We start from the raw sequence: 14505 nt of genomic DNA on the forward strand, positions 1-14505 counted from the left end.
CCGAATTCCCTGAGTGCCTTGTTCAGGTGAAAGAGGTTGTTGTGTCAAGGATCAGGGCTGTGCAGCCAATCTGCTATCTGGAGGCAGTGAAGAGAGTTGAAGAGGCAAGAGGCCACAGTTCTGAAGAAGATATGGCACTGTAAGCACAGCAACCAGTTGCAAATGTTATACGTCAATCAAGTGATCTGGATACATTTATTGTGAAGAAAGTGGATTTTGTAGACTTTAGAGCCACAGCTATTAATTGTACAGCACAAGTGTTCAAGAAGTCCACGAAGCTGGACATCATTATATCTGCAGCCGACAAGTTTTTGGGCCTCCAAGACTTAACGGCAGAAGCACTGCACGGACTACTGTCACCAGAAAATTTCCCAACCTCATATGATCTTTCTGAATGTGTTTAGGGACCTGATTATAACAGAAAAGCAGGCTGATTTAGTAAAATGTAAACTTCATTATTGATAGTTTGTATGATTATTATTTATTTTTTATACACTGTATGATGTATTATTTTTACTGCACATTTTTTCTATTTGGTTATTTGTATTATTCACCTGTACAGTAGGTGGCGGAATGCACACATAATTGTTGCGAACGCCATTATACCAAAGAGGAAGAAGGTTGCAAAAGCAAAATGGCAGCCTCAATTGAGAGTTTGTTTGTTGAAATAGCAAGCCTTGAAGAACCTATTGAAGAGCTGCAAACTTTAAAAACGGCCGTTTTATCAATACCTGTAAGCGCCCTTAGGGATACAGTGAGTGGACTCCGGCTTGAAGTGATTTTCTCTCTTTTGAACACAAATGACAGGTCTGTAACCGCTGCACTGCTGAGTCAAGCCTTAATACTAACATTAGCTATCTATTTAGCATAGCAACAAACTCAAACTGTTAGTTAGCTAACGTTAGCTTGGACAGCTTCCTTGCAAAATAGACAGCACGTTCATGCAATGTAACTTAGCTAGCTAGATAAGTATAGATACATACCTAAACCGCTAACCACTGTCTCGCGACTAGTTAGCTGACTTGGGTATGAATGCTAACGTTACTCTTGACTAGCTGGCCTTTTCTTAGCTAGCGCCTTGCAAAATACACAGAACCTTCATTAATGCAATGTCACTTAGCTAGTTCGATAAGCTAACGTTACCTACCTAAACCGCTAACTAGTCTTGTCTCTCGACTCGCTGACTTGGGTATGACTTGAGTATGAATGCTAACGGCCCTTTCTTAGGTAGCTAGCTGTGTTTTCGTTAATGGTTTAAAACTGCAATCCTAGTTGCTACATCCATTTTATGACTTAAACAGTTATTTTATATATATACCCATTGATTCTTGAATAATATATTGTAACAAACCTGGGTTTATAAGCGCGGATATCGACTCTGCAGCTTGAACATACTTTTGCAGCACAATCGATAGCGCGCTGGACTAAGGGCTAGAAGGTAGAGGGTTCGAGACCTGCTCCCTGTCTGTTTCATTACAATGTCTTTTAAAAGCTTCATGAGCTTAGTTCAATTGTCGTAGTTACCCCATCAGATCCCAGAAAATACAGGCTTGTTTTACTCCAATGTTTTGTAAAAAAACACTGTATAGCCTCCAAATATAGTGTGCATTCAGGAGGATGCAACATTTTGGAACGTTTAGGTAGAAATATGCTATGTAGAACAAACATGCCTAATGAATCACGTCGGCTCTATTCTATGCATTTCTATCTGGAACATTTTGCAACTGAACGTGGCCCAGGTTAAAACAAATTTTGATGACATGGATGGTAAATTCTTGCATCCATAGCTCTGTCTGTGAATGTGAGTGGTTACAGTTCTCCAAGCCCTTCCCTCAGCTTTTTACCAAAACACAGGCTTTGTTTCAATTAAGGATTCTAGCTTTAATGTAAAGTGTGTTCGTGTAGCTGAGATGTGAGTATGAGTCGTGCATGAAAGATTTTCAATGACGAAGTCTCATTCATTTCACAGAGAGAAAATTGAGTTATGTGTGGACATCCTTGGTCGAATCCTGCTTGCCCTCAGCCCTGTCCACCTGGCCCAAAACTGCAGAGTGGAACTTCAGGCCGGACTGAAACATCCTGATGACACAGTCAAAATACTGGCATTGACACAAGTATGTTACAGCTGTCATGTATTCATTAATGGCGCACCGTAGGAAACGGTTGACTCAAACACTGCAACTCAAAAGCTGAGTAACGTTTTGTTATTAAATAGGCGTGTCTCCGCTGCCCTGGGTCAAAACAATAAACTACAACTTCCATAGAAGTGTCGTTCCACCAATTCGGTGCCTTTTAAGAAGTGTAATTTGGTAATAAAAAAAAAATGCTTTCCCACCAAGAGGTTAAATAAAAACAATGCCTATAATTGTCTTAACCTGTTAGGGGTGCAGCCCGACACCGGTACACTTATGACAACATCCAGCTCAAGTGCAGGGCGCGAAATTCAAAAGATATTTTTTTTATATATTTAACTTTCACACATTAACAAGTCCAAGACACCAGATGAAAGGTGCACATCTTGTGAATCAAGCCAACATGTCCGATTTTTTTAAATGTTTTACAGGGAAGACACAATATGTAAATCTATTAGCTAATCGCGTTAGCAAAAGACACCAATATTCTTACTCCATCAGTTTATGACTCCATCAGTAGCTATCACAAATTCGGCCAAATAAAGATAAAAATAGCCACTAACCAAGAAACAACCTCATCAGATGACAGTCTGATAACATATTTATTGTATAGCGTATGTTTTTTTAGAAAAATTTGCATATTTCAGGTATAATTCATAGTTTACATTTCAGCTACAATCAGAAATTGCACCGAAAGCAGCCATAATATTTACAGACACCAATGTCAAATACCTAATTACTCATCATAAAACATTTCTGAAAAATACATAGTGTACAGCAATTGAAAGACAGGCATCTTGTGATTCTAGACAATATTTCCGATTTATTAAATGTTTTACAGCGCAAACAAAATGTAGCGTGATATTAGCATAGCCACAATAGCCAGAAACACTTGGGCGCCCACGACCAGTCAACATGCACGACAGATATTAGAAATAGCATCATAAAATGTTTCTTACGTTTGGTGATCTTTCGTCAGAATGTTGGATAAGGTGTCCTTTGTCCAGAATAGTCGTTGTTTTGATCTGGAACGGCAAATATCCCTCTTCATATAGCATGGGCACTTGCCAAGTGACACGGATTACTCCAAAGTCAACAAAGTTAGAAAACGGAACACGGCAAAACTCCCGAAAAAGTTTCAATAATCTGATTAAACTATATTGAAAAAACATACGTTACGATGATATGGTGACATGTATCAAATCAAATCTAAGACGGAGATGTTCGTCTATCATAATGACAGCTAAAAAGAAGCCATATCCGTGTCCTCTTTCGCGCGCTCCAGAAACAGGATATGGACGGTCACGTCAAACAAATACCTTTTATTCCACCTCTGACCAAGATAGACACGAAATTTCTTCTCTCACCGCATCTTGACAACCAGGGGAAGGCGTAGGAAGTGTTTGTAGACTCCTACGTAACACGCCCATGTATAGGCATGAGGTTGAACAGAGCATAGATTTCTGACATTTCACTTCCTGGTCAGGAAAAGTGCTGCAGAAGGATTTCTGTTTCACTCAGAGAAATAATTCAAACTTTTTTAGAAACTAGAGATTGTTTTCTATCCAATTGTAATAATAATATGCATATTGTACGAGCAAGAATTGAGTACGACGCCGTTTGAAATGGGAACATATCTGGCTACTCAATACGCCCCCTGCAGCCATAAGAAGTTTAAGTGCCAAATATAGTAACAGGGTTGACTATTTCTTAAGTCAGCCATAAATTTCCTCCAGGGGGAATGCAAGCTTGTTTTTTGCAACAGGGAGTGGAAATTGAATGCAAGCTTCACTCCAAAAATTAAATTGTTAAACAAATTATGGGTAACGGGGTTGATGTTTTATGTTCGAGCCGCTCAGTTTCCCACCACAAAACCCCAGAAAATTGCCAATAACAGTAGAACCAGCTCATTTCAAACTACTAGTACTATGCATACCCCACAAGACATTCCACCAAAGATCTCTTCACAATCCCCAAGTCAAGAACAGACTATGGGAGGCGCACAGTACTACATAGAGCCATGACTACATGGAACTCTATTAACATAAACGTAGGCACAGACACATGCATAGATTATAAAATGCACAGTATACACAGATGTACACATGGATTTTGCATTGTAGAATAGAATCTGATTTATTTTTTTAAACTGATAAAAATACACCTTATGCAACAGCGAGGACTGAAGAGAGACACAGGCACGTACACATAGTAGAGGAGTGGCCTGAGGGAACACACTTAATGTGTTGTGAAAAGTGTTATGAAATGTAATATTTTAAATTGTGTGTATATACAGTGCCTTCGGAAAGTATTCAGACCCCTTGACTTTTTCCACATTTTGTTACATTACAGCCTTATTCTAAAATGGATTAAATTAAACATTTTCCTCATTTACACACAATACCCGATAATGACAAAGCAAAAACAGGTTATGAGAGTTTTGTAAAAAACAAATAACCCATTTATTTACATAAGTATTCAGACCCTTTGTTATGAGACATTGAAATTGAGCTCAGGTGCATCCTGTTTCCATTGATCATCCTTGATGTTTCTACAACTAGATTGGAGTCCACCTGTGGTAAATTCAATTGATTGGACATGATTTGTAAAAGCACACACCTGTCTATATAAGGTCCCACAGTTGACAGTGCATGTTAGAGCAAAAACCAAGACATGAGGATTAATTCATTATCTGTAATCCCCGAGACAGGATTGTGTCAAAGCACAGATCTGGGGAAGGGTACCATAACATTTCTGCAGCATTGAAGGTCCCCAAGAACACAGTGGCCCCCGTCATTCTTAAATGGAAGAAGTTAAGAACCACCAAGGCTTTTCCTAGAGCTGGCCACCTGGCCAAACTTAGCAAATGGGGGAGAATGGCCTTGGTCAGGGAGGTGACCAAGAACCTGGTGGTCACTCTGACAGAGCTCTAGAGTTCCTCCTGTGGAGATGGGGATAACCTTCCAGAAGGACACAGAAAACCTTCCAGAAGGACACAGAAATTCAACGTATTTAAAAATTTGCTAAATCAAAGCTGGTAGATATTACATGTAAAAAATAATAATCAAATTACTAATATGCCTCCAATTTTGTGAAAATGTTTGTCCTGGTTTCATATGGAATCACTCGTTTGAAGGAGAAAACTTATTAAATTACATTTACTGTACGAAATCTTAAATACTCTCGATACATTAAGTAACATAATTAGAATATTTTGTCTTACTGGTGAGTAAGAAAAAAATGGCAAGAGTTTGGGTAAGATCTCTAACGGGTGCCTGCAGAAGTGGCCACACGCCTCTCCAAAGTGCACAGTTCCTAAGTAATTTATTGCACAACTTCAACTACTAAGTTGTTTTTTGTTGTTGCTCACCTAGCAGTTGTTGAGGAACTGAAGCAAGCACACTTGGGAGTTTTTGCTTGAAACACAGCCCTGCGTCCCATATTACACACAATTGGTTGTTTACGCAATCCAAAAATGGTCTATTATAAACCGCTTTCTCGGTCAGGTGGCCATCATTTGAATGCTTTTTCTATTGCCAACATGATATTAGTGTTAGGCTTTCATAAGGTACTTCAGAGAAAATCGTATTTGCTCATAGAATGGAATTATGAGTGCATTCAGATGTGTTCCACTGCTAATTTTCTTCACTAGGACAACAAAATATGTTCAAAGGTAGCCCAGTTAGCGGGAGAGATGGGGGCATTGTCTTGTTGCTCATGTTTAAATAAAAAAAACATACAGGGCTTGACATTAACCTGTTTATCCACTTGTCCTTCAGACAAGGTATTAGCCACTTTCAATGTAACATACCGAAACAAAACAAATGATGCAAACTTTGTTGTAGGCAGAATGCATCAGAATGGGATTCTATTGCATTGACACGCGCTACTCAGCCCATACTCTACACAGATCGGTGCGGCATAAACAATTAGAGCTGCAGTAGGCCTATATGCAAACAGACCATAGCCATATATGGATCTGTGCCGTTTACTTTGAACTGGACTGTGTTTACAGCATCAGCAGTAGTGAGTAGATGAGCTTGTTTTGAGATCAAAGCGAGAGCTGCATGTAGCCACGTGCACATTTTGTTCAAATCCTTTGCTAGCTAGTGAGTTATTCGCCCAGTTATATGTAATTTGTAGTCAGCAATCACTCCCATATTGCTATCTACAAGAGCACAAAACATATACATTTCTAGACATCTTTGAAAAGCAAGTCAGTTAAAGAGCTTTTTTGTCTTAAAGGGGCAGTGTTTGTATTTTGACAGGCTTGAAAAAGCAGAGGGAAGCATAATTTGTCTGATTCTCTAATAATGGCATGGGAATAATAATGCATTTTATTTTGTAAAGTGGTTTCTTGCATCAAACACATTTTCAGGCACCTTGTCTGAGGGACATGTGGATGAACAGGTTATTAATGTCAAGCCCTGTATGTTTATTTTTTCTCTCTGTCTCAGGGAATGTAGGCCTACATTGAACACCACACATTGGATGCTACTGTAGGCTGAATGAAGAGCTATTTTCATGTTCAAATGTTATGGGATGCATTTTGATGGTAGGCTGCTCTGGTAGTCCTACATTGTGATTTAAATAGCCACAGTAGCCTACAAGAACACTGTTAAAACTAACTTAGTGGGTACAGCCTCAGTGTTCACTAGAGGTCAACCGATTAATCGGAATGGACAATTTTAATTAGGGCCGATTTCAAGTTTTCATAACAATCGGTAATCGGCATTTTTGGACACCGATGATTACATTGCACTCCACGAGGAAACTGCGTGGCAGGCTGACTACCTGTTATGCGAGTGCAGCAAGGAGCCAAGGTAAGGTTTTAGCTAGCATTTAAACGTATCTTATAAACAATCAATCTTAACATAATCACTAGTTAACTACACATGGTTGATGATATTACTAGTTTATCTAGCTTGTCCTGCGTTGCATATAATCGATGCGGTGCCTGTTAATTTATCACTGAATCATAGCCTACTTCGCCAAATGGGTGATTTATCAATCGCATTCGCGAAAAAAGCACTGTCGTTGCACCAATGTGTACCTAAACATCAAGTATATATTTTTAAACCTCCATATTTAGTTAATATTGCCTGTTAACATGATTTTCTTTTAACTAGGGAAATTGTGTCATTTCTCTTGCGTTCTGTGCAACAGAGTCAGGGTATATGCAGCAGTTTGGGCCGCCTGGCTCATTGCGAACTGTGTGAAGACTTTCTTCCTAACAAAAGACACCCAACTTCGCCAAACGGATGATTTAACAAAAGCGCATTTGCGAAAAAAGCACAATCGTTGCACGAATGTACCTAACCATAAACATCAATGCCTTCCTTTTCAGGTAGGTCCCTCCCAATGTTCTCTTTCAAATGAATGTTTTATTGGCATTCAGCACATTTCAGGTCTGCCGAGCAAACGCAAACTTGAACGTTCTGTGAACACTAGAGGTCGACCGATTATGATTTTTCAAAGCCGATACCGATAATTGGAGGCCCAAAAAAGGCCGATACCGATTAATCGGCCATTTTTTTTATTTTTATGTACAAATATATATATATATATAATAATAAATGACAATTACAACAATACTGAATGAACAATGAACACTTATTTTAACTTAATACATCAATAAAATCAATTTAGTCTCAAATAAATAATGAAACGGGTTCAATTTGGTTTAAATAATGCAAAAACAAAGTGTTGGAGAAGAAAGTAAAAGTGCAATATGTGCCATGTAAAAAAGCTAACGTTTAAGTTCCTTGCTCAGAACATGAAAGCAGACGGTTCCTTTTAACATGAGTCTTCAACATTCCCAGGTAAGAAGTTTTAGGTTGTAGTTATTATAAGACTTTCTTTCTCTATACCATTTGTATTAGATGTTCTAATAGGCACTTTAGTATTGCCAGCCTAATCTCGGGAGTTGATATGCTTGAAGTCAAACAGTGCAATGCTTGAAGCATTGCGAAGAGCTGCTGGCAAACGCAGTAAAGTGCTGTTTGAATGAATGTTTACGAGCCTGCTGCTGCCTACCACCGCTCAGTCAGACTGCTCTATCAAATCATAGACTTAATTATAATATAATAACACAGAAATACGAGCTTTAGGTCATTAATATGGTCAAACCCGGGAACTATCATTTCGAAAACAAAACTTTATTCTTTCAGTTAAATACGGAACCGTTCTGTATTTTATCTAACGGGTGGCATCCATAAGTCTAAATATTGCACAACCTTCAATGTCATAATTACGTAAAATTCAGGCAAATTAGTTCGCAACGAGCCAAGCGGCCCAAACTGTTGCATATACCCTGACTGCGTGCCATAAACGCAAGAGAAGTGACAATTTCCCTAGTTTAATATTGCCTGCTAACCTGAATTTCTTTAAACTAAATATGCAGGTTTAAAAAATGTTCTGCTATTAATGAATACACCCCGGGTCTGTCTGAGCCTCGGGTGGAGCTCTAGCTGTCATAACTTTAATACAGAGATCAGGCAGCCATAATCAATAACATCTTCATTTTCCGCAGATTGGTAGAATGGTATTGAACCATGAGGCAGTAACAGCAATTCAGAACAACCAAGACATACTTCGGGAAGTGATCCACTGCATCAGAGGAGAGAAGATGTCAGTGGCCAAAGAGGTTGGCATAAAGATGATACATTTTTCTAACCACATGTTACATTTCAAAACCACTTGTTGCTCAAGATCAGTTCATCAATTTCACAGGCAATACGAGCTCTTGCCAAACTTAGCCACTCCAAAGCTGGGTTAGATGCTCTATTCAGGAGCGACTTGCTGAAAGACCTCAAGGATGTGATGGCTACAAGTGATATTGTCAGATACAGAGTATATGAGGTACGCCCATTGCCACACGTTTGTCTGTCTCCTAATATGTCTAATCTCTTGGAAATCTGCCTGCCCATACATATGAGTGTTTGAAAATAGAATTGCATGGCGGAGCATAGTGATAAGCATCAGTAAAACATATGGTAACCTTATCATGAAGTTGCTCATACATCTGAATATTCCAGTAACTACTCTAGTAACAATATTTTAACATGTTTTTATAAAGTGCAAATTCCAATAAGCACAGTAATGGAAAGAAGTGTTTTTCTTAGTATAAATATGGTACAAATAGCACACCAAATATGGCTGCTGGTACCCATCATGGGATACCCTATGTCTTGAATGAGAATGTCAATTCTACTGTTCAATATTGACTTGTCTCTCCTGTTGCAGCTGATAGTGGACATATCGTCTGTCTCTCCTGTCTCCCTGGGTTACTGTGCCAACAGCAGCTTTATTTCCCAGCTACTGGGAGAGCTGACAGGAGATGACGTACTGGTCAGGTAAAACATGGATAACCCACACCCTATAAAACAGACAATCTCTTGCTCCCACTCTCCGTCACTGGCCACACAGACGGAAAACTCAAACTCTCCCCCTCCCTTTTCCCTTTTATGATATGTAGTGACCTCTGTCTGTTTCAGGGCTACAGCCATTGAGATGGTGACCACACTTTCCCACAGCCAGCATGGGCGCCAGTACCTGGCACAGCAAGGCATCATGGATAAGATATCCAACATGATCACTGGAGCAAAATCAGACCCCTTCTCTAGTTTCTACCTGCCAGGTGAGGAAGTTGTGAGTTGATCTCACATTTGCATTTTAGTAATTTAGCGGGACACTTCTCCAGAGTATAGTGTACAGTATACATGTTTGTACTGGGCCCCGATGGGAATCAAACCCACAACCCTGGCGTTGCAATCACCACGCTCTATCAACTGAACCAGATGGAACCATGATGTCTCCCACACAGGGCTGGTGAAGTTCTTTGGGAACCTGGCCATCATGGACAGTCCCCAGCACGTGTGTGAGACCTACCCAGCTTTCCAGAACAAGGTGTTTGAGATGGCCATCGACCCAGACCCTGTTATGACTGGAGTGGCTCTGGACACACTGGGGATCCTGGGCTCCACCGTGGAGGGGAAACAAGTCCTGCAGAAAACAGGTTTTAATTTTGTTTGTTTGTTTAGTTTCACTGCATTAATTCCTTATTACATAAACAATTTAGTAACTGCAGTAGATAACAATTACTCACTTTCTGTTTGTGTGTGTTCAGGTGAAAAGTTCCATGCTGTGCTGAAGAGAATGAGCCAGCTGGCCAGCGGTGGAGCCACCGAGCTGCGAGTGCGCTGTCTGGAGGCCATCTCACTCCTAATCACTCTGCAGGTCCGTCTGTGTCTCTGTGTATCTCAGTGGTGTGTGTGTGTGTATACATTTGAAAACAAAGGAGAGCCGCACACTCTAGGAGCTCAGATGCAAAAATGTAATGTCCAACGTTTCGACAGACAAGCTGTCTTCATCAGGGTATAATCACACACTGCAGGGTGACTCGTTTATATAGTGTCAAAAGACACACAGATGTCTGTAATCATGGCCAAGGGTGGCCTAATATCATTGGTTAATTCTCAAATATAAAAAATGGCATACAAAGAACACCATACAAAAAACAAATGGATAGCATACGATCAGATTCATTTTAGACTACACAAGCTTACAAACAATTCCATTAAATGAGCTGTTTCCAGCTACAATAGTCATTTACAACATTAACCATGTCTACACTGTATTTCTGATCAATTTGATGTTATTTTAATGGATAGAGAATGTGCTTTTCTTTAAAAAACAAAATTTCTAAGTGACCCCAAACTTTTGAACGGTAGTGTAGTTTTCCGACTTGTTTTCAATGAGTGACAGATCTACAAGTTGCATTTCTATCTGAAATGAGTCAGGTCATACATAAAACAACATAATGGACCTTGTGTAAAGAATGCTGTGTCTGTGTGCGTGTACCAGGCTGAACAGCAGACAGAGGACCTGCTGGTTCTAACAGAGTCCTGGTTCCATCTACTGTCTAACCAGCCTATGGAGATGATCCGGAACATCAGCACCCAGCCCTTCCCTGAGCTCCACTGTAGAGCTCTACGCATATTCACTGTGAGTGGATGGTCAGGAATTAATGTACACATTACTGGACTTTTTTTTTTTTTTTTCTTAAAAACGGAACAAAGTGACTGTGGATATGTTTCAGCACCATACTACATATTTTTTGTATAGAATCTGATGTAAGAATTCAAACTCATAAAATGGTTGCTTCCATCCGTTTTTTATTATATCAGTGGAACCTTTTATGAACCCTTTGTGATTTTGTCCCACTGTTGTAAAAGACAAGTGTCATTGAGTTAGAGGTGATTTCATGAAAACATAGGAATTGTTTGTTCAATTATTGCCTCACTGGCTAAAACTCAGAAATTGTGTCTTTGTTGTGTTGCAGGCCATCGCTTCCCAGCCATGGGGTCAAAGGTTAATGATTGGCACACCAGGGTTCATGGAGTTCATTGTCGACCGTTCGACTGGTCCGACCAAGGAAGCGAAGGATGCTAAGTTTGAGCTTGTGGGGGCGCTGGTGAGCTCTTCCACAGCAGCGGACATCTTGGGTAGCCAGCACTACTTACGCCTGCGGTCCTACCTCCGAGAGGGAGCGTACTATGTGACCGCTGTGGCAACAGTGACCACAGAGGGAGCGGACTGAGAGAAATGTGGAAAATTTCAAATTACACGCTTTTCCCAATATAGTACACTACCTTAGGTCCTACTCAAAAGTAGTGAACTGTATGGGGAGTAGGTTTAACTTGAGACTTCTACCAGACCAGGACCAACAAGACTCAATTATTGTTATTTTATTAGAGTGATAGCCTGAGATGCATTTACTGTTGCTTTTTCTAAGTGGAATATTTGCCCTTATTAAAGAGGAAGCATATTGAAAATGACAATCCAATAGTTTTATGATTTTTATATCACAGACACGCATAAGACAGACTTTCCAAAACATTAGGAACACATTTTGCACTCAGACCAACCTCAATTCGTTGGCATGGACTCCACAAGGTGTCAAGTATTCCACAGGGATGTTTACTCCATTGCTTCCCACAGTCGTCAAGTTGGCTGGATCTCCATTGGGTGGTGGGCCATTCTTGATACACACGGGAAACTTTTGAGTGTGAAAAACCCAGCAGCATTGCAGTTCTTGACACTCAAACTGGTGTGCCGGACACCTACTACCATACACCATTCAAAGGCACATTTTTCCTTGCCCATTTACTCTCTGAATGGCACAAAAACACAATCCATGTCTCTGGCTCCAGACTTAAATCCTTTAACCTCCTGTGTACTCTTTCATCTACACTGATTTGAAGTGTATTTAACAATCATTTATCAATAAGGGTTCATAGCTTTCACCTGGTCAGTCTGTCGTTGAAAGAGCAGGTGTTCCTAATGTTTTGTATACTAAGTGTACCTACAGGCCTTTTCTCAACTCCGTGTCCCAGAAACCGATGTGGTCACCATATGTATGTGTGAATTAATAGGTGAACGGAGGCATTTCCTCTCGATTGCCGCCTCCGGCGGAGGATGCTCAGGTGTATCCTAACGCGGACCAATTTTCAAAATCAGCCTGTGACTTGTATTTCTTAGGGATCCCCATTAGCTGCTGCCATGGACAGACTTCTCCCTATCTTAGCTACTGTTAACTCCACATGTTTTGACCATAACAGTTTACAGTCCAGGGTTACTCCAAGCAGTTTAGTCACCTCATCTTACTCAATTTCCAGTCTTACAATATTTAGTTGAGGTTTAGTGAATGATGTTTTTCCAATATGTAGGACTAACTTATTCCTTGCCATGGATTCTGAAACTAACTGCAGCTCTTAAGTGTTCCAGTTGCTGTAGTAGCTGATGCGTATAGTGTTGATTCATCCGCATACATACACATTTTCTCAAAGCCAGTGACATGTTAATATATATATAAGGGGCCTAGACAGCTGCCCTGGGGAATTTCTGATTCTACCTGAATTATGTTGGAGGGGCTTCCATTAAAGAACACCCTCTGTGTTCTGTTAGACAGGTAATTCTTTATCCACAATATAGCAGGGGGGTGTAAAGCCATAACACATTTTTTCAACAGCAGACTATGATCGATAATGTCAAAAGCCGCACTGATACCCCTTTTAAATAGCTGTTGGAAATTGCATTGGAGAAAAAGTAACTATACGCTACTTATCATTTTCTCTCTACAAATGCATAGCACAACTATACTGAACAGAAATATAAATGCAACATGTAAAGTGTTTGCTTCATGAGCTGAAATAAAAGATCCCAGAAATATTCCATACGCACAATTTCTCAATTTGGTGAACACATTTGTTTACATCTCTGTTAGTGAGCATTTCTCCTAAGCCAAGATAATCTTTCCACCTGACAGGTGTGGCATATCAAGAAGCTGTTTAAACAGCATGATCATTATACAGGTGAACCTTGTGCTGGGGACAATAAAAGGCCACTCTAAAATGTGCAGTTTTGTTGCCACAGATGTCTCAAGTTTTGAGGGAGTGTGTAATTGGCACGCAGAATGCAGGAATGTCCACCAGAGAATTAGATATTTAATTTATCCTCTAAACTACCTCCAACATCGTTTTAGAGAATTTGGCAGTACGTTCAACCAGCCTCAACCGCAGACCACGCATAACCACGGCAACCCAGTACGTCCACATCTGGCTTCTTCACCTGCGGGATTGTCTGAGACCAGCCACCCGGACAGCTGATGAAATAGGAGTATGCACCGCTTCCCAATCGTGAAATCCATAGATTAGGGCCAATTATTTTTTCAATTGACTGATTTCCTTATATGAACTGTAATGCAGTAAAATTGTTGCATGTGACATTCATATTTTTGTTCGTGAGGTATTGATTGGAGTCCACCTATGGTAAATTCAATTAATTGGACATGATTTGGAAAGGCACACACCTGTCTGTATAAGGTCCCACAGTTGACAGAGCAAAAACCAAGCTATGAGGTCGAAGGAATTGTCTCTAAAGCTCCGAAACAGGATTGTGTTGAGGCACAGATCTGGGGAAGGGTACCAAAAAATGTCTGCAGCATTTAAGTTCCCCAAGAACACAGTGGCCTACATTTTTAAATGGAAGAAGTTTGGAACCACCAAGACTCTTCCTAGAGCTGGCCGCACAGCCAAACTGAGCAATTGGGGGAGAAGGGCCTTGGTCAGGGAGGTGACCAAGAGCCCGATGGTCGCTCTGACAGAGCTCCAGAGTTCCTCTGGAGATGGGAGAACCTTCTAGAAGGACAACCATCTCTGCAGCAATCAGGCTTCGACGGTAGTATGGCCAGACGGAAACCACTCCTCAGTATAAAAATCATATCCAATCAATTGAATTTACCACAGGTGGACTCCAACCAAGTTGTAGAAACATCTCAAGGATGATCAATGGAAACAGGATGCACCCAAGC

General features: G+C 40.3%; 1 protein-coding gene across 1 annotated transcript; it reads left to right on the forward strand.

Moving 5' to 3' along the window:
- Positions 1 to 594: 594 nt before the first annotated feature.
- psmd5 (proteasome 26S subunit, non-ATPase 5) lies at positions 595 to 13364 on the forward strand. The gene is made up of 10 exons (XM_055875639.1): positions 595 to 807; positions 1970 to 2114; positions 8665 to 8778; positions 8865 to 8993; positions 9378 to 9487; positions 9629 to 9771; positions 9958 to 10149; positions 10261 to 10370; positions 10998 to 11138; positions 11476 to 13364. Exons 1-10 carry the CDS (start codon positions 635 to 637, stop codon positions 11731 to 11733), a joined length of 1515 nt encoding a protein of 504 aa, XP_055731614.1. The 5' UTR covers positions 595 to 634; the 3' UTR covers positions 11734 to 13364.
- The last annotated feature ends 1141 nt before the right edge of the window (positions 13365 to 14505 follow it).

The sequence above is a fragment of the Salvelinus fontinalis genome, chromosome 21 (assembly GCF_029448725.1).
Source record: "Salvelinus fontinalis isolate EN_2023a chromosome 21, ASM2944872v1, whole genome shotgun sequence".
NCBI classification, from domain to species: Eukaryota; Metazoa; Chordata; class Actinopteri; order Salmoniformes; family Salmonidae; genus Salvelinus; species Salvelinus fontinalis.

Excerpts from the sequence above, each read along its gene's own strand:
- psmd5 (XM_055875639.1), top strand. The coding sequence starts at position 635 with ATGGCAGCCTCAATTGAGAGTTTGTTTGTTGAAATAGCAAGCCTTGAA. Across the intron at positions 10,371-10,997 it reads CACTCCTAATCACTCTGCAG|GCTGAACAGCAGACAGAGGA; the intron begins GTCCGTCTGTGT and ends TGCGTGTACCAG. Across the intron at positions 11,139-11,475 it reads GAGCTCTACGCATATTCACT|GCCATCGCTTCCCAGCCATG; the intron begins GTGAGTGGATGG and ends GTTGTGTTGCAG.